At 43.6% G+C, this 21,361-nt stretch overlaps 2 protein-coding genes and 1 non-coding gene across 5 annotated transcripts; 1 reads left to right on the top strand and 2 right to left on the bottom strand.

The window, feature by feature from the left end:
* Window positions 1–6,039: 6,039 nt before the first annotated feature.
* Window positions 6,040–6,111, bottom strand: Trnam-cau (transfer RNA methionine (anticodon CAU)). The gene has a single exon. It is a non-coding gene; the product is annotated as a tRNA-Met (tRNA).
* A 219-nt stretch (window positions 6,112–6,330) lies between these two features.
* Window positions 6,331–13,850, top strand: Ilf2 (interleukin enhancer binding factor 2). The gene is made up of 14 exons (XM_046421715.2): window positions 6,331–6,454; window positions 6,839–6,898; window positions 7,064–7,106; window positions 7,916–8,020; window positions 8,466–8,543; window positions 9,187–9,289; window positions 10,609–10,674; window positions 10,964–11,080; window positions 11,544–11,622; window positions 12,091–12,178; window positions 12,547–12,608; window positions 12,687–12,801; window positions 12,994–13,084; window positions 13,329–13,850. Exons 1-14 carry the CDS (start codon window positions 6,450–6,452, stop codon window positions 13,487–13,489), a joined length of 1,173 nt encoding a protein of 390 aa, XP_046277671.1. The 5' UTR covers window positions 6,331–6,449; the 3' UTR covers window positions 13,490–13,850.
* Window positions 13,851–13,966: 116 nt separating this feature from the next.
* Window positions 13,967–15,505, bottom strand: Snapin (SNAP associated protein). Of its 3 annotated transcripts, none has more exons than XM_046421716.2 (4): window positions 15,304–15,505; window positions 15,113–15,159; window positions 14,802–14,920; window positions 13,967–14,683 (listed from the first exon to the last, which is right to left on the bottom strand). In XM_046421716.2, the coding sequence occupies exons 1-4, from the start codon at window positions 15,444–15,446 to the stop codon at window positions 14,558–14,560; spliced, it is 435 nt and encodes a 144-aa protein (XP_046277672.1). In that variant the 5' UTR covers window positions 15,447–15,505; the 3' UTR covers window positions 13,967–14,557. The 3 variants fall into 3 exon arrangements, with proteins under 3 accessions (XP_046277672.1, XP_046277674.1, XP_046277673.1); XM_046421718.2 differs by having other exon boundaries at window positions 13,967–14,188; window positions 15,304–15,503; XM_046421717.2 differs by having other exon boundaries at window positions 13,967–14,557; window positions 15,304–15,498.
* Between the last annotated feature and the right edge of the window lie 5,856 nt (window positions 15,506–21,361).

A 21,361-nucleotide genomic window follows, 5' to 3' on the forward strand; every position in this document is an offset into this window, starting at 1 on the left:
CCTTTGCCCATTTATTGATTGGCTTATTTGATTTTTTAAATATTTATTCTTTATTTTTTTTCATTTTTTTTAGTTGTAGATGGACACAATACCTTTATTTATTTATTTATTTTTATGTGGTGCTGAGGATCAAACCCAGTGCCTTTCATGCAAGAGGAAGGAGCTCTGCCACTGAGCCACAATCCCAGCCCCTAAATATTTATTTTTTAGTTGTAGTTGGATACAATACATTTATTTTATTTACTTATTTTCATGTGGTGCAGAGGATTGAATCCAGGGCCTTGAACATGCCACAACCCAGTCCCTTATTTTTTTTTTTTTTGTTTTGTTTTTAAAGTTCTTTATATATCCTGAAGATTAATGCTCTATCTGAGGTGCAGGTGGCAAAGATTTACTCCCATTCACATTCTTGACTGTTTCCTTTGTTGGGAAGAAGCTTTTTAGTTTGATACCATCTCATTTATTGATTCTTGATTTTACTTCTTGTGCTTTAGGAGTCTTGGGTGGAAGTTGGTTCCTAGGCTGACATGTTGGGTGTGCATTCTCTTCTGTTGGGTGTGCATTCTCTTCTGTTAGACGCATGGTCTCTGGTCTAATGTCTAGTCCTTGATCCAATTTGAGAATTGAGTTTTGTGCAGGGTGAGAGATAAGGGTTCAATTTCATTCTGCTACATATGGATTTCCAGTTTTCCCAGCACCACTTGTTGAAGAAGATATCTTTTCTCCAGTGCATGTTAATGGCATCTTTGTCTAGTATGAGGTAACTATTTAATGTGGGCTTGTCTCTGTGTCTTCTATTATGTTCCTTTGGTCTCTTTTTGTTACTATAGCTCTGTAATATAATTTAAGGTCTGGTATTGTGGTGCCTCTTGCTTCACTTCTTTTTTAAAGTATTTTTTTTTTAGTTGTAGTTGGACACAATACCTTTATTTTATTTATTTATTTTTATGTGGTGCTGAGGATTGAACCTAGTGCCTCGTGCGTGCTAGGTGAGTGCTCTACCGCTGAGCCACAACTCCAGCCGCCCCCCTTCACTTTTCTTGATAAGGATTGCTTTAGCTATTCTGGGTCTCTTATTTTTCCAAACGAATTTCATAATTACTTTTCCGATTTTTACAAAGAACGTCTTTGGAATTTTCATAGGAATTGCATTACAATTGTATAGTGGTTTTGGTAGTATGGCCATTTTGACTATATTAATTCTCATATCTAAGAATATGGGAGATCTTTCCAGCTTCTAAGGTCTTCTTCAGTTTCTTTCTTTAGTGTTCTGTAGTTTTTATTATTTATTTATTTATTTATTTAAAGAGAGAGAGAGAGAGAGAGAGAGAGAGGGAGAGAGAGAGAGAGAGAATTTTTTAATATTTATTTTTTAGTTCTCGGCGGACACAACATCTTTGTTTGTATGTGGTGCTGAGGATCGAACCCGGGCTGCACGCATGCCAGGCAAGCGCGCTACCACTTGAGCCACATCCCCAGCCCCTGTAGTTTTTATTTTTGAGAGGTCTTTCACCTTTTTTTTAAAATCAAGTTTTTTTAAAACCAAGTTTTTTTTTTTTTTTTTGAGGCTATTGTGAATGGAATAGTTTTCCTAATTTTTCTTTTTTTTTTTTTTTTAATTTTTTATTGTGGGTTGTTCAAAACATTACAAATTTCTTGACATATCATATTCCACACTTTGATTCAAGTGGGTTATGAACTCCCACCTTCACCCCATACACAGATTGCAGAATCACATCAGTTACACATCCATTGATTTACAAATTGCCATACTAGTGTCTGTTGTGCTCCGCTGCCTTTCCCATCCTCCACCCTCCCCCCTCCCCACCTCTCCCCTCCCCTCCCCTCCTCTCTCTCTACCTCCTCCACTGTATAACCCTGAGGGTCTCCTTCCATTACCATGCAATTTCCCTTCTCTCCTAATTTTTCTTTCAGTTGATTCACCTTTGATATATAGAAACAAAATTGAGTTATGGATGTTAATTTCATATCCTGCTTCTTTGCTGAATTCATTAATGAGAGAACATAGTATTGAAGTATATTTCCTATACAGGCAGTTTTGGGAGACATATGAATTTTCTTGTTGTCTATAGTTAGTGGCCAAGAGGTAAATATGCTTTGTTTGGCTTGCATGAATCCAAAGTCTTGCACAGTGCTTTAACACTGAGCTACATCCCCAGCCCTTTTTATTTTATTTTCAGACAGCCTTACTAAGTTGTGGGAGGCTAGCCTCAACTTGCTATCCTCAGGCTTCCAAGTAGTTGAGATTACAGGGGTGGGCTACAACATCCAACTATGTTCTTTCTATATATTTCATTAAATTGCCCATATTTAAAAATCAACAGATGGTACATGAATATTGGGATTTCTGACTTTTATTGAAACATTAGAAGAGCTGGTAAATAGGCCCCTCCATGGACAATCAGATGCAGCAAGAATCTGTGACCTCGTAGAATTGACTAGTTCATTACGGTTCTGTCTTACTCAGCTTTTTCCACTGCTGTGACTAAAAGATCATTGTATTTGAGGGGCACAGTTTCAGAGGTCTTAGTCCACAGAAAATCAGCTCCATTCCTTGGGGTTCCAGGTGAGTAAGAACATCATAGCAGAAGAGTGTGGCGGAGGGAAGCAGCTCCTATGATGATCAAGAAGCAGAGAGAGGGGCTGGGGCTGGGGCTCAGTGGTAGAGCACCTGCCTGGCACATGTGAAGCACTGGGTTCCATCCTCAGCATCACATAAAAAATAAATAAAGATATTGTGTCCATCTACAATGAAGAAGGAGGAGGAGGAGGAGGAGGAGGAGGAGGAGAAAGACAGACACATACACAAACACACACTCCACTCTCCAGATACAAAATATAAGCTGGGCATGGTGGCCCTCACCTGTAATCCCAGCAGCTGGGGAAGCTGAGGCAGGAGGATCCAGAGTTCAAAGCCTGCCTCAACAACAGCAAGATGTTGAGCAACTCAGTGAGACCCTGTCTCTAAATAAAATATAAAATAGGGCTGGGGATGTGGCTCAGTGGTTGAGTGCCCCTGAGTTCAATCCCTGGTTACCCCAAAAAAGAAAAACAAACAAACAAAAACAACAAACTATATACCCCATAGCCATGCCCCCAATGTCCCACCTCCTCCAGCCACACCCTACCAGCTTCAGTTACCAGTTAATCCCTATCAGGGGATTAATTCACTGTTGGGTTAAGTCTCTCATAAGCCAATCATTTCTTCTCTGAACCTTCTTGCATTGTCTCACACATGAGCTTTTTGGGGACTCCTCATATCCAAACCATAACAGGTTCCTACCCAATGTGCTTTACTCAAGAGCATTACCTGCCTGGCTGCAGTGGGAGCTTATTTTCAACTCTGATCTGAGATGTAAGGGGTGTGCATTAGGAATGACTGACGAGGAGAGGCAGGAAAGAGGGCAGAGGGGACACGTCAGGAAAGCCTTTGTGTGATAGGCATGTCTTTGTCCTGCGGTGGGGAGGGGAGAGGCCAGACGTTGTAGAGGTGGATAGGAGATGGGGAAATGTTTTGTGGTATCACATGGACTTTGCGAAGTGAAGGGTTGAGGTGACATTGACACTTTGGTTGAGGAACTGAAGAAGGAGTTTTTTTGGGGGAAACTGATAATTTTAGTTTGAGTTTGAGGTGTCTATAGATACCCTAGTAGAAGTGTTCACTAGGCTTCTGAATTAGTGGGAATGGAGCTCAGAAATAATGACTGAACTAGAAATACAGTTTAGTAATCAAACTCTCAATAATGGAGTAACTCCAGTAGCAGAGAACTAAAAAATGTTCTGTTTTTTTTTTTTAATATTTATTTATTTTTTTAGTTTTCAGTGGACACAACATCTTTGTTTGTATGTGGTGCTGAGGATTGAACCCGGGCCGCACGCATGCCAGGCGAGCGCGCTACCGCTTGAGCCACATCCCCAGCCCTAAAAAATGTTTTAAAAAATATTTTTTGTGTGTGTGCTGCTACAGATTGAAGAATCCTGAGCTTCAAGAATGTTCTACCACTGAGCCATATCCCCAGCCCTATTTTGTATCTTATTTAGAGACAGGGTCTCATTGAGTTGCTTAGCACCTCTTTTTTGCTGAGGCTGGCTTTGAATTTGTGAACCTAGACCCCAAATATTTTAAAACAACAGTTAAGAACTGTGTGGTGGTGCCGGCCTATAATCACAGTGACTCAGGAGGCTGAGGCAGGAGGATTGCAAATTTAAGGGCGGCTTCAGCAAATTAGCAAGGCCCTAAGCAACTTAGTGTGAGACCCTGTCTCAAAAAAAAAAGAAAAAAATTAAAATGGGCTAGGGATGTGATTCTGTGGTATAGTGCCTCTAGGTTCAATCCTGTGTACAAAAAAAAAATGTGGATAAAAAGATTAAAAACATAAGAGTCTAGGTGCAATGGCATTTGTCTGTAATCCCAATGATTTGGGAGGCTGAGGCAGGAGGATTGCAAGTTCATAGACCAGCATCAGCAATAAGGCTCTGTCTTAAAAATAACAAATAAAATGGGCTGGGGATGTGGCTCAGTGGTAAAACATCTCTGGGTTCAATTCCTGGTACAAAGCAAACAACAAAAAAACCAAAAACCATAAAAGATAGGCAAGAACTGGGTGGGGTGGTGCACATCTGTAATCTCAGCAAGTTAAGAGGCTGAGGCAGAAGGATCACAAATTCCAGGTCAATTCCGGGCAATTGCCAGACCGTGTCTCAAAATAAAAAGGGCTGGTGATGTAGCTCAGTGGTAGAGCACCCCTGGGTTCAATTCCCAGAACCACAAGAAAAAAAAATCAAACATACAAAAAAAAAAAAAGTGAAATAAAGTCATATTTAGACAAACTAAAACAATGGATGTTAGTCACTAGAAGTGGGAAACTAAATTTTCAAGGGGACTATTATTCCAGATGGTAGGCTGGAGATGCAGGAAGGAAGAAATAAAGAGCATTAAAATGATTAGTCTAAATGACCACTAAATTAATAAACGTTGCTGTTTTGTGGAATTCAAGTGTACATTTGTATATAATTTGAATTCTGTATACATATACACCCACACCTACACCTACAGGAGGAAAATGAATGCATCCAAATCACAAGAAACATGTACAAGAATGTTAACAACACAGACGGATGTATGTGTGCCTCAGTGAGTTAGAGGCCCTGAATTCATCAAGAAGATAATGGATAGAAAACTGGTTATGTTACTATATGTTACTGTATGTTACTATACAAAACACACTACTCATAAATACAGAATAGCTGGCCTGGGGATGTGGCTCTGGGGCAGACCGCTTGCCTGACGTCTGCTGGGCCCAGGGCTCAATTCCCAACATGGGGCGGGGGGGTGGGGGGGCGGGGGGTGGGGATGAAAGATCAGATTGCTGATGAATGTAGAAAAATGGAAGAATCACAAAGTCAGATGAGCCAAAGGAGCCAGACCTAGAAGAAGGAGAGAAAGTACATATGGTGTGAGTCTATTTATGTGAAGATCAAAAACAGACAAAGCTGATGTATGATAATGGAAATCAGAACAGCTGTTACCGCAGTGCAGGGCACAGGAATGAGTTGGTGGACGTGTTCTTTATTTCTCATCGGGCGGTGATTCTATGGCTGGAGTCATTTACCCTTCAGATCTATGCACTCCGTCGTAGTAAAGGATAAGGAATCACAGCAACTATAGAATCTAAGTCGGGAGGAGTAATGGAGGTAAATGGAATACAATTATTCCTGCATTTTCCACAGGGGGGGGGTGAGGCTGGGCTTCTCTGCTCGCCACTGCTCCGGCTCCTGTGCTCGGCATCTCGATTTGCCTCCCAGGCTCCTGCCTTAGGTCTCTACACGAGCTGTTCATTGCTGTCTAAAGTCTCTTTCTACTTCCCTCCACGTTGTTTTTCGGTGGCAAAAACAGCTCCTAAAAATTTAATTTTGAGGAAGAAAGAAAGAAACTAGAATAATTTAGCTCTACAGAAGAAATGTAAATTACCTGCTCTAGAAAGAGATAGAGAAAGAAAACAAAACATTGCACTCCGATAGCAGAGGATGGTTTCGATCCATCGACCTCTGGGTTATGGGCCCAGCACGCTTCCGCTGCGCCACTCTGCTACCTGCTACAGAATCTTCTCATAATGTCTAGACAAAATTCTGTCCGTGTTCGCCGTCCTGGAAATTTTTTTTCCTAGCGCCATCTAGTGTCCAGTCGAAAACTGTCACTACTGTTAAACCTATTTTTATTGGCTCGTTCCTGATATAGTAGGCGTTTTTTATTTGTTCCTAAGCCTGATTCGCCAAAGTAAGCCAATGAGCATGAAGGGCGGAGTAATGAGGGAGCCAATTGCGCCGAGTTTTATTGGGACGCGCCGGCAAGACGCCTCTCCGGTTACCCGCGCCTCGGAAAAAAGGGGCGGTTGGTGGGCCCTCCATTGTCCAGGATTAAGGGAGCCATGAGGTAAGGGGATCTAGGTGCTCAAGGTGTTTCCCTGAGAACTTAGGAAGGTGGGTCGCGGGGAGTCGGAGGACCCAGGGCGGTGTGTCCCGGGCCTGCGCCCCCAGGCCCGGGGGAGTAGGGTGGTCCGAGGCTGGGAGGCGGGCCGGGCCGGGCTGGAGTGGGGAGGCGGGTGCGAGAGTCCGGCCTGGAGGGCTGAGGAGAGGGAGGGTCCCCGGGGCCCGGAGTAGCGCCCGCCGTCTGGACTGAGGCGGCCGGGACGTGCCCTGTAAATGCACGCGCGAAGCCCAGGTGAGCGGCCGCCGCAGCCCCACGGTTCCTTCTCGCGGGGAGCTGGCGCGCCGTGGTGGAGGTCTCTGCCGTGAGCTGAAATGACTCTGTTTTCAGGGGTGACCGAGGCCGTGGTCGCGGTGGGCGCTTTGGTTCCAGAGGGGGACCCGGAGGAGGGTGAGTGCCCGCCTGGACATCCCCGCACTTGCCAGTGCCTGTCGTCGGGGTGGGGGTTGGAGGTGGCCCCGGCTGCCCCCCTGCTGGAGGCAGACCCCTTCTCAGAACCTGCCCGTGCGGGTGCCCTCTGCCTGATTTCTGATTGGACTGTTTTTCTTGTTTTAGGTTCAGGCCCTTCGTGCCACATATCCCATTCGATTTCTATTTGGTGAGTTCTTGAGTTAATATCAGTTTCCTGGTCATTGTCACTTATACATGTAGGTGGTTGGAGTAGGGATTCGTGAATGATTTGGGGTTTTAAAGATTTTTACTTATGTGTTTATTTACTTTTGGCACCTTAAGGCCTCAAGCCTACCAAGCAAACTCTCGACTCTGAGCCCCTGATGTTATTACAATTAATACAGATTAGTAGTACATATAAATGGTTCCGTGTGATACTTCAATACATGTATACAGCATGCACTGATGAAATCCAGCCTTCTTTGTCCACTCTGCCCCTCTGTAGAGTTGGAGTTTTGAGTCAACTGTGTCATTTTACGTACCAAAACAATGTAAGCAAAGCCACTTGCAGTGGTGCATACCTATAAACCCAGCTACTAAGGAGCCTGAGGTAGTAGGATTCAAAATTTGAGGCCAGCCTTGGCAACTTAGTGACACCCTGTTTTAAAATAGAGTTCTGGGGATGCAGTTCAATGGTAGAGTGCCAGTGGTTTCAATCCCCTGTACTAAAAAAAAAAATGTAAGCAGGGTAAGGAAGATGATTTCTTGCCTACATAGTTGAAATCCGTCCTAAACAATTGTATCTCTGGCTTAGTGTTTTTTTTTTTGTTTTGTTTTTTTGTTTTTTTAATACAAAGGTAGTGAGAGCTTAAATTATGGCTCTTCTATTCTTGTTTGAACATGTTGATTGAAAACAAGTAGAATTATCTGCTTTTAATTTTTTTTCTATCATAACAGCAAAAAATATCTGTTGTATCTTATTTTTGGTAAAAGGTATGTTGTTTGTTTTTCTCTTAGTGTGAAATGGCCTTCCCTCGAGTCAAGCCAGCACCTGATGAAACTTCCTTCAGTGAAGCCTTGCTGAAGAGGAATCAGGACCTTGCTCCCAATTCTGCTGAACAGGTGTGTTCTTTTGGCTTTCTTTCTGAGATTTCACTAAAAACAGAAAAGTGACTATTATAGTTAAGAAGAGTGTTATGTGGGCTGATGGTGTAGCTCAGTGGTAGAGCACTTAACCTAGCATGTGTGAGGCTCTGGGTTTGATCACCAGCAAGAACCTAAACTCCACAGAAGGTTTACTTGTCCTCTATATAGAGAGTTAAAGTGCTAGGTGAATATATGAGTGGTTATGTGGCATCATATTTTCATTGGGGAATCTATTATGGATTAAATAGTTGTTCTTTTCTGATATATTCAAGGCCAGAAGGGGGAAGTGTTTTTAGACCCCTATTGCATGAGTTTGTATAGAAGAGATTAGGGAAAAATGTTCCCCTAACCTCAAGTAACTCTTGAGAAGTTACTTGTGATTTTTGACTTTAGGGTATTTTTGTTTTGTGATGTTTTTTAGGCCTCAATCCTTTCTCTGGTGACAAAAATAAATAATGTGATCGACAATTTGATTGTGGCTCCAGGGACATTTGAAGTGGTGAGTTGATGGCTTAGTTCTAAGATAGGGCAGCCTTGTTAAGAGGAATTTTCATTGGCTTCTGTCTCTTTACCTGTTCCACATTTAACTTTAAATGGAAAAGTATAGACTTCTGAAATTTCCCTGCAATACTGTTGTTGGAGGCAAGATTTTTATCATTATTATCAGCTATCATTATTATCTGTAGCCACGTTGTATAGCCATGCTTTCATGCTTTTGAGATATGAATTTATCACTGCTGCATTTAAATGTGGGAAATAAGAAGTTGTGTCTTAAGAGTTCTGAGAGAAGGGCTGGGGATGTGGCTCAAGCGGTAGCACACTCGCCTCGCATGCGTGCGGCCCGGATTTGATTCTCAGCACCACATACAAAGGTGTTGTGTCCGCCGAAAACTAATAAATATATATTAAAAAAAAAAAAAAAAAAAAAAAAAAAGAGTTCTGAGAGCAGCCCGTCACCCGCCTATAATCCCAGCGGCTTGGGAGGCTGAGACAGGAGAATCTCAAGTTCAAAGCCACCCTCAGCAACTGCAAGGCACTAAGCAACTCAGTGAGACCCTGTCTCTAAATAAAAGAGAGATCTGAGAGGAGCTTGGCACCTTTTTTCTTCTAATTTTTTCCCCCTGAAATCCTTTTTCCAATAGCAAATTGAAGAAGTCCGACAGGTAGGATCATATAAAAAGGGAACAATGACTACAGGACACAACGTAGCTGACCTGGTGGTAATACTAAAGATTCTGCCAACATGTGAGTATACCTCTTTTTCTCTCTTTTCTGGTGCTAGGTGTCAAACCCAGGCCCCTGAGCTTGGCAGGCGAGTGCTCTACTGCTGGGCTACATCCCTTAGCCCCCAGTTCATCTTTCTGACCGAGGAAAACAATGTAATAGTTTGATTTGGGGCCTAGGGATTTTTAAAGGAGAGAGAGAGAGAGAGATAGAGAGATGTGTGTGTGTGTGGAACATAAATAGGAAATTTAATTTTTTAAGTTACTGGATTATAAGGGACTGTTAGGTCAGCTTATTGTCACTGTGATGAAAATACTTGATAAGAACAACTTAGTGGAGGAAAAGTGTGAGGCTTTCAGTTTCAGAGATTTGAGTCTATGGTTGGCCTATTCCATTGTTCTGGCCTGAGGTGAGGCCAAATATGATGGAAGGGTATGGGAGGAAAAAGCTATTAGCCCATGGCTGCTGGGAAGCAGAGACAGCAGTGAGGGACAAGATAAAGTCCAAAGCAGATCCTCAGTGACCTACTTCCTCTAGCCATGCCTCACATACCTAGTTATCACTCAGAAGTCCATTTAGATTATAATCCATCAAATGAATTAGTCTACTGACAAAGCTTCAGCTCTCATAATCCAATCGTTCCACCTCTCACCATTCTTGCATTGCCTAACACATGAGCTTTTTGGGAGATACCTCATATCCAAACCATAAAAAGACAGACTCTGTAATGTGTGTCTGAAAGAATGTATGCCCAGTACTCTGGGACTGTGTTTCTCTCTTGGATATTTTGCTCCTAAGGGAATTATTAGCACTGCCTAGAGATGTTTTTGGTTGTCACAGCTAAGGGATACTCCTGGCATCAAAAGGGGCTAAAGGCTGGGAATGGTGCTAAACATCCTACAGTGCACAGGATTAACCAATCCAGATATTATAAGTGCCACTGACCTGAAAAACTCAGCTTTAGCTCAGTGGCAGAGTACCTGCCTAGCACTTGTGAGGCACTGGGTTTGATCCTTAGCATTGCGTAGAAAAATAAACAAAAATAGATAAATGCATGGCATGCTGTCCATCTACCACTACAAAAGAAAAAAAAAATTTAAGTTATTAAAAAAATCTAACGATTTTAGTATGGAAAAAAGATGTGAGTATAGGAAGTGTCCTATTCCTGAACCTTCCAGTTTCTGTGTCTAGGACTTAGCTTTCCTTTGTAAAAGTATTCTGTTACACTTGTTCCACACTTGAATGTGGGGCAGAAATTATGGTACTAAGTATCTCAGAGATATATAGGAAGTCTACATAAATAGATGATTTATAATGGTATTTTTTCTCCCTCAATCTAGTGGAAGCTGTTGCTGCCCTGGGGAACAAAGTCGTGGAAAGTTTAAGAGCACAGGATCCATCTGAAGGTTTGAATTTATTGCTTAATATATATTGAGTGGCAGTAGGAGCCAGGTCCTGTAATCATACTTTCAACAAAATTAGGTCAGACTAGATTGAGTAAATGCAGTTTCATGTTGTAGGAGTTTTTGGAAGGGGTTTGAAATTCCATTTTATCTCCTTTCTAAAGCTCTGTATTTTGAATCCTTAGTCTGAACTCTGGTTTTTAAATGCCCACCTGTTTCCCACAGGAATGATTTAACTTTGATCATCTAATGAAAATGTGAATTACAACTTTTGATTATTTTGTTCTTTTAGTTTTGACCATGCTGACCAATGAAACTGGTTTTGAAATCAGTTCTTCTGATGCTACAGTGAAGATTCTCATTACGACAGTGCCACCCAATCTCCGAAAACTGGACCCGGAACTCCACTGTTAGTCCTTTTTTCCATTGCTGAAAAGTGTGGGGGAAATAAAATGCATGGTATCTTTGCTGAGTTTTTTTATTTCATAGGAAGCTTTCTGGAAATTGAAGGACTTAAGTTTACCCTGTACTTTGGAAATAACTTTACAAGCTTCCTAGTGAAATTTTCAAAGATAGGATAGCCAGGAAGAAAATTTGGAACAATTAAAAAGGATGGTGGAAATATTTGTGAAGAAAGGAGGATAGATTTTTGGAGAATATCAGATCTTGCATGCTTCTAGATTTAGTTTGGAATAGGTGTAATAATTTTGGAATAAGTGACTTGCTGATCTGAGGAACATGAGATGGTTTAACAAAATTGTTAAAAATTAGCTTGCTTCTCCTTCTAAGTTTCTGAACCATGGTGGTGGCAGGACTGGATTGCTTGCTTAATACCAGGATTGTTTCACGTTGGTCTGTCATGCTTTATCTAGTGGATATCAAGGTGTTGCAGAGTGCTTTAGCAGCCATCCGACATGCCCGCTGGTTCGAGGAAAATGCTTCTCAGTCCACGTGAGTCGGTCTCTGGTCATTTTCAGATAACCTTTCTAACTGAATAGCAGGATTTCCCCATACTTCCTCTGATAGAACTGTTTTGGCCATGATCTGTTGGATTTTCATTTTTACTTTAAGCAAATTAAGATTGAAAGAAGAGCACATGCGGTTTTATAAATAGTATAGTCAGCTTCAACTCTACCTCAGGTGTGGAAATGTGATCTTATTACCTTTTTTTGTGGGGTGGGCTACCAGGGATTGAATTCAGGGGCATTTGATACTAAGCCACATCCCCAGCCCTATTTTATATTTTATTTAGAGACAGGGTCTCACAGAGTTGCTTAGTACCTCGCTTTTTCTGAGGCTGGCTTTGAACTCTAGATCCTCCTGTCTCAGCCTCCAGAGTTAATGGGATTACAGGCGTGCACCATTTTGCCCAGCAGTGATGTTAACTACTTTTAATCCTTGGATCTCTTTTACATTCAGAGTTAAAGTTCTCATCAGACTGCTCAAGGACTTAAGGATTCGTTTTCCTGGCTTTGAGCCCCTCACACCCTGGATCCTTGACCTACTTGTAAGTAAACAAGGACAATAGGAATTCCTACGCATTCATATTGGTAGTACTTACTGTGAAACCTACCAGAATCTGAAATTCAGTAAAGCTTAAAAAGAAATTCAGTGGACAGGCGATCTAGTAGATTCAAAGTTTATTATTTCATTGGGTTCTGGGAGTATTTGATTAAATGAGTAGTTACTGAGTTACAGTGCCCCTTTTGTTTTTATTACTGTTATTTCATTATTGTGATACTGGAAAGAAATGAACAAATGAGGACCAATTTCAGAATTTCTTCTGGATGTGTTTTGGCTAGACTTTAATGACTTATTTTCCTTGTGATGATTTATTCAAGTTTAAATTTGCTTACCAGACTTACTCTTTTCTAGGGGCACTATGCTGTGATGAATAACCCCACCAGACAGCCTTTGGCCCTAAATGTGGCATACAGGTACCACATATTTCTTTTCAGTTTGGGATTGGTTATAAGGTGGTAGTGGGGGTGTGTTAATACTTCCCTATGTTTCAGGCGTTGCTTGCAGATTCTGGCTGCAGGACTGTTCCTTCCAGGATCAGTGGGTATCACTGACCCCTGTGAAAGTGGCAACTTCAGAGTACATACGGTCATGACCCTGGAACAGCAGGTATTGGGTCAGTTATGAAGTAGTCTATTCTGAGAGGACCTAGGGAACATGATCTTTAGGGATCAGGGTATCTGGGGATTTTCAAAGACTGTGGTCCTAAGATTAAAAAGTTATATGCATCTGTTTTCACAAGGGTGTGAGAGAAAGTACTGATTTTCTTTGCTAATTTACCCTCGCTTTGCTCTTCCTCAGGATATGGTCTGCTACACAGCTCAGACTCTGGTTCGAATCCTCTCACACGGTGGCTTTAGGAAGATCCTTGGCCAGGAGGGTGATGCCAGCTGTGAGTACTGTGTGTGTGGGTCAGGGGTTTCTTCTGGTGCTCAGCAGGCTTTGTGTGGTGCTGTGACATAACCCTGGGGCACTCCAAGGAGTTACGTCCCCAGCCCTTTCTTTTGAGACAGTCTTGCTGAAATTGCAGGGGGTTAGCCAGTGCATCCATCTTACTCAGATGACTTCATGTTTCTGCTTCGTTCTGCTTGTTTGCTGGGGTATTTGTTTGAAAGCACTTATTTTTTTTATTCTAGATCTTGCTTCTGAAATATCTACCTGGGATGGAGTGATAGTGACACCTTCAGAAAAGGCTTACGAGAAGCCACCTGAGAAGAAGGAAGGAGAGGAAGAGGAGGAGAATACAGAAGAACCACCTCAAGGAGAGGAAGAGGAAAGCATGGAAACTCAAGAGTGATCTTCCTTCCCTTCAGTCCCGTTCCTACTCAAGGGGAAGACCAGATCCTAAGCTATCTGCTACTGGGCTTTGTATGGTGCATTTCTGTGGAATAGAGGAGACATCAGGAAAGAAACTCTATAGAAAGATTTGTCATTCCATTGGTTTTGATACTGGCCTAGCAGCCCAAAATCTCCTGTTTATAAATCTATGCCATCCATCTATAATGAAGCAGGATACCAACATTTCTTCCTTATACTCCCAAATCCCAACTCCTAAACACCCCACTCAACCATTACTCTGTTGTTGAAATGTGAACTGTTAGGTGTTTGAACTTTTTTTTTTTTCTAAGAAAAACGATTAAAGTACTTCCTAGTAGGGCTCTTGGTTTTGTTTTTCCTTAGTAGGTGGTGGCCTCTTTTATTTACTCTTTTTCATTGGAAGTGATACTGAGTCATAAACACCAAGATCGCAACTTGAAACATCAGTAAATGAGAATACTGTTTAAGCATTTATTGAATCAAATGGTTCTAGCAGTACTGCTGTTGTATTCAAGCCAGTGCAATCAACAGAAGAGGGTGGACAGAGTTCATTCATCTTCTCTTTGTAAATCCTCGTGTAAACAAAAGGAAAAAGAGAAGTCACAGGTAGAGGACATGTTGCCTGGGTCCACTATAACCAGACATGTAACAAACGAAGCTCCAGCCTGATTGGCGAGGCCTGAAAAAGATGGGCGTTAACTATGTAGTTAAGAAAAAAAACCTCATTTCGTTCTTGGAAGGGAGCAAGAGCTGTAACGAAAGTTCCTCTGGGAACTTGAGTCTACTGCACGCAGGTTTCTTGGGTTCCCACGAAGTGAGAAAGTGCTTTAAATAAACCGTTTAGGTGTCCCAAAGTCTGCAGAAATTGTTCCCTGAATCTTCTCGTGTGTTGAAACAAGGCAGCGGGGTAACAACTATTTGTGCTGCTCAGTCCCCTGCCATCTTGTTACTTGCTTGGGGAACCAGGGGGATAAACTCCCGAGTCCAGCATTGCCCTCCTGCGGGCTGTTTCCTTGGCAACGCTGTGGTTTAGCCGCCTCAGCCGCTCCTACAGGACACAGGAAGAGGTGGAACCTAGTGACTGCCCCTGTGAAAGGCTTTGGGGTTCAGCCAGCCAGGTGCTGGAAACACCTGAGGACGGTCCTGCGTCAAAGTTCACGTAGGATGTCAATGGCTGCAAGTGGATATTGAGCACTGAGTCTTACTGACGCTAGTTGACCACTCCCTTCCCCCCAATTTTTAAAAAGTCGTGACTCATTGTGTTGAGGACTTGAAGCAGGGACTTCGTTTACCTGGGCATTCTGTAGGATGTTGTTGACCAGAACAACCCGTCGCCGGGCGTTGAGCAGCTTCTTAACGTAGGGGTCGAGATCCAAGGCCACCTTCTGGTCCTCGTTGATGCGGCACAATTCTGGGGACGGAAGAGCAACAGACGTCTGGCAGCTCACCTCCTGCTCTTAGGAAGGCGGAATCGTCCCGTCCTTCCCCCACTTCCTTTCACTCCCTGTCCCAAGGGCCCCGACGTCCTGGGGCCAAGGGGCAGAGACCCGGCCGGGCACGGGGAACCGAAGGTCCTGCCTGGGTCCGCGGGCCGCCCACTCACCCGCGGCGAGGTTGTCGATCTGCTCGCGGAGCTCCACCTGGCTCTCCCTGCAAAGGCCGCAAGGCCGCACGGTCAGCGCGCCCGCCGCCCACGTTTCCCCTGTACCGGGACCAGCCGGCCCCGCCTCCACGGCCCCGGAGCCTCCCCGGGCAGGCCGCCCCGCCCCGCCCGCCCCGCCGGCCCCCGGGCACCTGACGGCGTGGACGTGGGAGTCCAGCTGCTGCACAGCCGGGCGCAGGAACTCGAGGAGGCCCTCGGCAAAGAGGTCGCGGCCTGTGGGCCCGGCCACCGGGGTCCCAGCCCCGGACACTGCAGCAGAACCTGCACCCGCCATCCCGAACTCGGCCGGTGCCGGGAACCTGCCGCTAGGGCCGCCGGGAACTGGGGTTCTCCCAAGTGCGCCGCGAGGGGGCGCCGCGGAGTCGCGGCGGCCCGGGGGTTGCTGGGAAATGGAGTTCCCGGCGCGCGGCAGCTGCGCACCCGCGGGCCCCGGGAGCGGTGGTTCTGGGCGGGACTGGAGGGCGGGGTTTGCAGAGCTCCGGGTTCCAGGAGCGCGGCCGAGGAGCTGCTGATTTGGATTGAGCGCTCTTTGTTTTCCTCCCATGGAATGGAGAAAATAACTGCTGTTCTCCCCAGTGTTCAGAGCCCTCTTTCAAGAGGAAACCAGATGATACTCAGGGTATTGTTTTATATTTCTAAAGAGTATTTTAACGATATTTTTAGTGGAGATGCACACAATACCTTTTTCTTCTTTGTTTATTTTTATGTGTTGCCTGTGGGGATGGAACCCAGGCCTCGCGCTCGCTAGGGAAGAGCTCTACCGCGAGCCACAGCCCTGGCCCTGAAGAGTGCATTTTTAATGTCACTAAACATGTGCGAAACTTTATGTCCTTAAAAAAGAAGGGATTGATTAATGAGACTCTGACACCTGCTGAGACCTCGGTGAGCCTTGAGAAGGTTATGCTAAGCGGAATGAGCCAGGCAGAAAAGGACAGAGGGTGCCTGATTCCCTTAGTAGGGTGCCCGGCCTAAAGTGTACGACAGAGGCTGTGTGTAGCTCGGGACAGAGCCTTGCCTGACCCGTGGGGGCCCTGGGTTATCCCCAGCACCCAGTGTCCGCAGGGTCTGGAGGGAGAGGAGAAAGGGGGGTCATTGTCAATGGGTACAGAGTTCCAGTCTAGGAAGTTGAAAAGTCACAGAGATGGATGGTGGGGATGGTTGCACACCATGGGAATGGACTTCAGGTCGTGCACCTGTACATTTACAGGTAAATTTTTGTGCATATTTAACTACGATTACATTTTTTAAAAAATTACATGTGTTTCCATATTTTCATTTTTTTTTCCTCAGAAAAGGTCCCTTAGAAGGAAGGCAGGCAAAGTGCAGCATGCATGTGATCCTGGCGCTGTAATCCCAGGTTTGAGGCCAGCCTTGGCAACTTAGTGAGACCCTGTCCCAAAAAATGAAAAGAAAGTGGGGCTGGGGATGTGGCTCAAGCGGTAGCGGGCTTGCCTGGCATGCGTGGGGCGCTGGGTTCGAGCCTCAGCACCACATAGAAATAAAAAAAAAATAAAGATGTTGTTCCAACGAGAACTAGAACATAAATATTAAAAAAAAAAAAAAAGTTGCTCAGTGGTAAAGTGCCCCTGGATTCAATCCCTGGTGCCAAAAAAAAAAAAAAAAATGTCCCCTAGGACTGGCTCAGTGGTAGAGCCCTTGCCTAGCACATGCTCTAGCCCTGGGGTTTGATCCCCACCATGGAAAGTTTAAACAAAAAAGCCCAGGGGCTGGGGTTGTGGCTCAGCCTTAGAGCACTCACCTAGCACATGTGAGGCCCTGGGTTCAATCCTCAGCACCACATAAAAATAAATAAATAACATAAAGGTGTTATGTCCAACTACAAATTAAAAATTTTAAAAAAGCCCAAAGTTTATTTTGGTTTTTCATGGCTTTCCAGAGACTCTACATCTCTGCCCATTAAGGCCTAATGTATTCTAGGTGCTCACAATTCCCTAGGCTAGGGCAGAGACTGAGTGTAGAGAAACACTCCTGAAGGACAGAAAAAGGGGATCCCTAGAGCTATGGGGGCACAGAGTGCTCATATTCATCTCAGAAATACAGGAGGACAAGGCCCTGGAATGGCTATGGGAGGCTGGTGATGGGAAGGTGCCCCAGTTGAGACCCCCGTTGAGACCCCGTCTTTTTAAGTCTTGTGCACTTGTTATTGTTGACTGATTCCCTGCTCCCTTCTCTCTGGTGATTAAAGGTCAAACTCTCCTGAGAGGCTGGGGACTTATTTTGAAAGTCATCAGCAAGGAAGGGGATAGCTAGGAAAACTGCACCCTGCTTCCCAGCCAGCCCTTGGGAAGAGGCATCCATCCCAGAGGACACACCAGTGACAGTGTTGAGGAGGAAAGGGGAAAAGTCCAAGTCCCTGAGGCCTGACTGGAAAGAGAGAGCAGGAGCTGGCCTGGCCCTGGAGCTTGGTGGACCCGTGTGTGGACAAGGAATCTCCAGAAAATAGATGAAACAGAAAACCTGCAACACGAAGTGAGTTAGAATTCCAGATAAACGAGAAATGACATTCTAGCGAAAGTATTTTATCAGGTGATCCTACTTCAAAAGCCGGGTCTCTGAGGGAACCACTGCTTTCTTCTTTCACTCCTTATCACCTGGAGTGAGCTGTCTGCTCTCCCTCCTGTTGCAACAGCTGCTGTCTGGCCTTCTGGCCTCTGGTCTCTCCCTCCTGGAGCTTGTTGGCACTCTAAAGTGTCCGTCAATGCCATGATACCTTGCTGCGGCTGAAAGGAGTTTTAGAAACCATCTCTTGTTGGTTCCTTGGATGCTTGTGAAGGTAGACTTCAAAGGTGGGTTGCCAGATTTAGAAAACAGATCAAACAAAATACCTGGGGAACCAATGAATTTCAGTTGCTGATAAACAGTAAGTAACTTTTTAGTGAAGTATTTTATCGGGTAATCCTACTTCCAAAACTGGGTCTCTGGGGAAAACGGCTGGGCCTTCTTCTTGTGCTCTCCTTTTTTACTCCTTATCACCGTGGATTAAACATTCTCTCTCATGAACCTGCTGCGATAGTTCCTGCCTGATCTTCTGGCCTCTACTTTCTCCCCTCCTGGTCCATTTGGACTCTAAAATACAGCCAGATGACACAAGACATAATACTATGCTCAGGGCAAATTAATGCCAAAAAAGATTTTATACTCCATCCCTTGTTGGTTCCTTGGATGTTTGTGTGGGAGACAGGGCAAGGCTTTCATAGACGACCTGAGGTCTGACAGTAGGCTGGAGGCCCGAGCTAGTTCAGTTGTTCATTCTCCAAGCACTTATCAAAGTCCAGGCATCATGGCTCCCTGAGGGATGCAGCACAAAAGCCCTCTTCTCCCTGCTGGTTCTTGTGTGATAGAAGCAAAGGTGACTCCATTTTGTTTTATGACTCCATCCTGTAAAACAACCAGGCCAAGTAGAAGGGTCTTGACTGGGGCAAGATATTCTTTTCCTTTTGCTACAGAAACCTTTAAGAACACAGAACTACCTAATGGGACATTGTTTCTGTAACTAGGGTAACGGGGCTCTGTTTCTGTAACTGGGGTGACTGGGCTAACTGTGATTGGTTAGGCTTCCCTCCGCTTGACTGCACTGTCCCGCTTCTGTAACCTGGCTGGCTTGCATTGGCTGGACCCCCCCCCCCCAACATCCCTTTTGCGGTTTTCAGGGTTATAAGGAGTGCCCTTGCAATTGTTCGGGACTGATCAGGGGAACAGCTTTATGTTGTGGTCAGCCACCACCGGTGTGCTTCAATAAAGGCTTGATTCGATTATACGTGAGTGGTCTGGAAGTCAGTTTATGAAACCCCGGGACGAAGCTTTAACTGTAACATCTGGGGGCTCGTCCGGGATCCATTTCTTCCCTACCCTCACGCCAAATTTGCCTCCAATGATGGGCCTTTGGACCTCGGCCCCGGAGTAGAGGGGAGCTCCTGAGAGACGTTCCTCAGCCTCACTCTGAGGACGACTCCTCCTGTCGGCTGCCAGTTCTGGTGAGTCCCCTCTTCTGGGGAAAAGGTCAGATTGGACACAGTGGCTTACACCTTTCCAGGGACAGGACGAGACGTCACTGCCTCCCTGGAGATCTCCCTGTGTGACCTCATCTGTCTGTATCTGTCTGGGGGCAGGACAAGACATAGTCTCTGCCCCAGTAGAGGTCTCCCTGTGTGACCTCAGCGATTGTTCCTTGTCCTGTGTCTGTTCTGCTGTTTGTCGTTTGTTCCGTGTCTGTTCGCTGGCCGTTTGTCTTGTGTTTGTCTGTCCCTGTGTTGTGCTCGGGCCCTTTTCTTGTTCCCATAACCGCTCTTCTTTTCAGGACTCCTTCGCTTCACCGACATCAGAGACAAGGAAGGGCTACAGAGATCTCTACCTGGACCCCTTTAACTTGTTTTCTTAACAATTTTCAGGACTCTGTCTGTTGGTTTGTTTTTGATTGTTCCCTTTGTGTTCTGTATTAATTTCTACCTCAGTTTGTTTCTAATGGAAAAAAAATGGTTAAAAGGGTCTTAACTGTGCTCACTACAGCTTGCATTAAAATGTAAAGTGCTGCCAACAGGACTGAAAGAATTGTCAAAAGTAAAAGCTAAAGGTAAAAAGAAAAAGGCATTCTAGAGATTGCCTTCATTTAGGAGCTGGGCCAGGTGGCCAACTGGGTAAATCATGTCACTTCCTATAGAGGACAGATTAAAACTAAAGTGTTTTATAAAATTATTATTCCTAAATTGTATAACAAAAAACATAATTTTGCCTAGAAAATTTGGCTTTTGTCTCTCAGTATTTGCAAGCATGAATAACTCCCAACTATTAAAAAATGGTCCAAAGATTTTTCAATATCAGGCTAAAAGTTGGTGGCCACTATCCAACAAACCAGAAAAACCAGTTTAAAATGGGACCCCAACCTGGAGGACTCTCCTAAGGAGACCAATGAAGCTGAGTCTTGGGGACATTCCTCCAGGGAAAAATCAGCCCCTTTTGTTTGTCTGTGTTCCCTCAACTCTTTTCAGCTTTCATGAACAGGACCACCTCAGGAAAAAGGTTCAAAAACTTTTAAAATTCTATATTTGTTAAATTCATAATTTTGATCCAATACACCTAGATTAATATGTTTTTCTGATTACGCTCTGCTTTATTCTAAGGCAAATTTACAAAGGTTAACTCTCAATCTAATAGGTTTTTAAGAAATAAGCTACAAGGCTTTTGTGTGTCTGTTTGCTTTGTGTGGGTGCACTGGTGTACTGTCTGTCAACATTATTGCCATGTCTCTATATATTTGGTACAAAAAATTGACATATGAGCTCATAAATTATAATTTTTAAAGAATGGATCCAAATACTTTTGGTTAATATGACTTAAAAGGTTCAATTCAAATTGGAAAAATAGATAAAAGTACAAATGTCTTTAAAGTTACTAATGCACAGTTTTGTTTCTAGATGGTTAAACAACTGTTAAAATGTTATAAAGTATCTGACATCCATTGTCTCTAGGATTTTTCTTCAACAGGAAAAAAGATTACTAATACTATTCAATGCACTTGTCTGATACCTTGTTTTTTTTTTTTTTTTAAAGATACATAAATTACATCTAAATGTATATAAAATTAATCATGGATGTATTTGTTAGAGACATCTAATTGGTACAAAGTTAAAATGCTGACTGTTAAATATAATATCAAGTACTCTTAACTTCTTAAGTTCCATAAGGTAAAATATTTAAACAATGTTAGTATTTTCATAAATTGGTAAACTAAAAAGGAAATTTAAAATTATTTTGTGTTATTATAAAAACAAAGTTACTAGGGGGCTGGGGATGTGGCTCAAGCGGTAGCGCGCTCGCCTGGCATGCGTGCCGCCCGGGTTCGATCGTCAGCACCACATACAAACAAAGATGTTATGTCCGCCAAAAACTAAAAAATAAGTATTAAAATTCTCTCTCTCTCTCTCTCTCTCTCTCTCTCTCTCGCTCGCTCTCTCTTTAAAAAAAAAAAGTTACTATAAATTACAAAGTCCCAACAGGTATAATTCTACATACAAGGAGTCAAGAGGTTTCAACTGTATTTCAATTAAAATACTGTAAGTAAAAAATTAAAATATTTCATCTCATTAAAATAGATTAATTTATCTAAATTCAGAAATTTAAAAGGGTTATTTAAAGGTACAAACAAAAAAGATCAATAGCTTAAAAATTATT

The sequence above is a fragment of the Marmota monax genome, unplaced genomic scaffold, assembly GCF_021218885.2.
Source record: "Marmota monax isolate L192 unplaced genomic scaffold, Marmota_monax_Labrador192_F-V1.1 WCK01_AAM20220418_F8-fsc00108, whole genome shotgun sequence".
NCBI lineage: Eukaryota > Metazoa > Chordata > Mammalia > Rodentia > Sciuridae > Marmota > Marmota monax.

Coding starts and splice junctions, on each gene's coding strand:
- Ilf2 (XM_046421715.2), top strand. Junction 6,899..7,063: donor AGAGGGGGACCCGGAGGAGG/GTGAGTGCCCGC, acceptor TTCTTGTTTTAG/GTTCAGGCCCTTCGTGCCAC. Junction 7,107..7,915: donor TCCCATTCGATTTCTATTTG/GTGAGTTCTTGA, acceptor TTTTTCTCTTAG/TGTGAAATGGCCTTCCCTCG.
- Snapin (XM_046421716.2), bottom strand. CDS start 15,446: ATGGCGGGTGCAGGTTCTGCTGCAGTGTCCGGGGCTGGGACCCCGGTG. Junction 15,160..15,303: donor TCCCACGTCCACGCCGTCAG/GTGCCCGGGGGC, acceptor CGGCCTTTGCAG/GGAGAGCCAGGTGGAGCTCC. Junction 14,684..14,801: donor ACATCCTACAGAATGCCCAG/GTAAACGAAGTC, acceptor ATCCACTTGCAG/CCATTGACATCCTACGTGAA.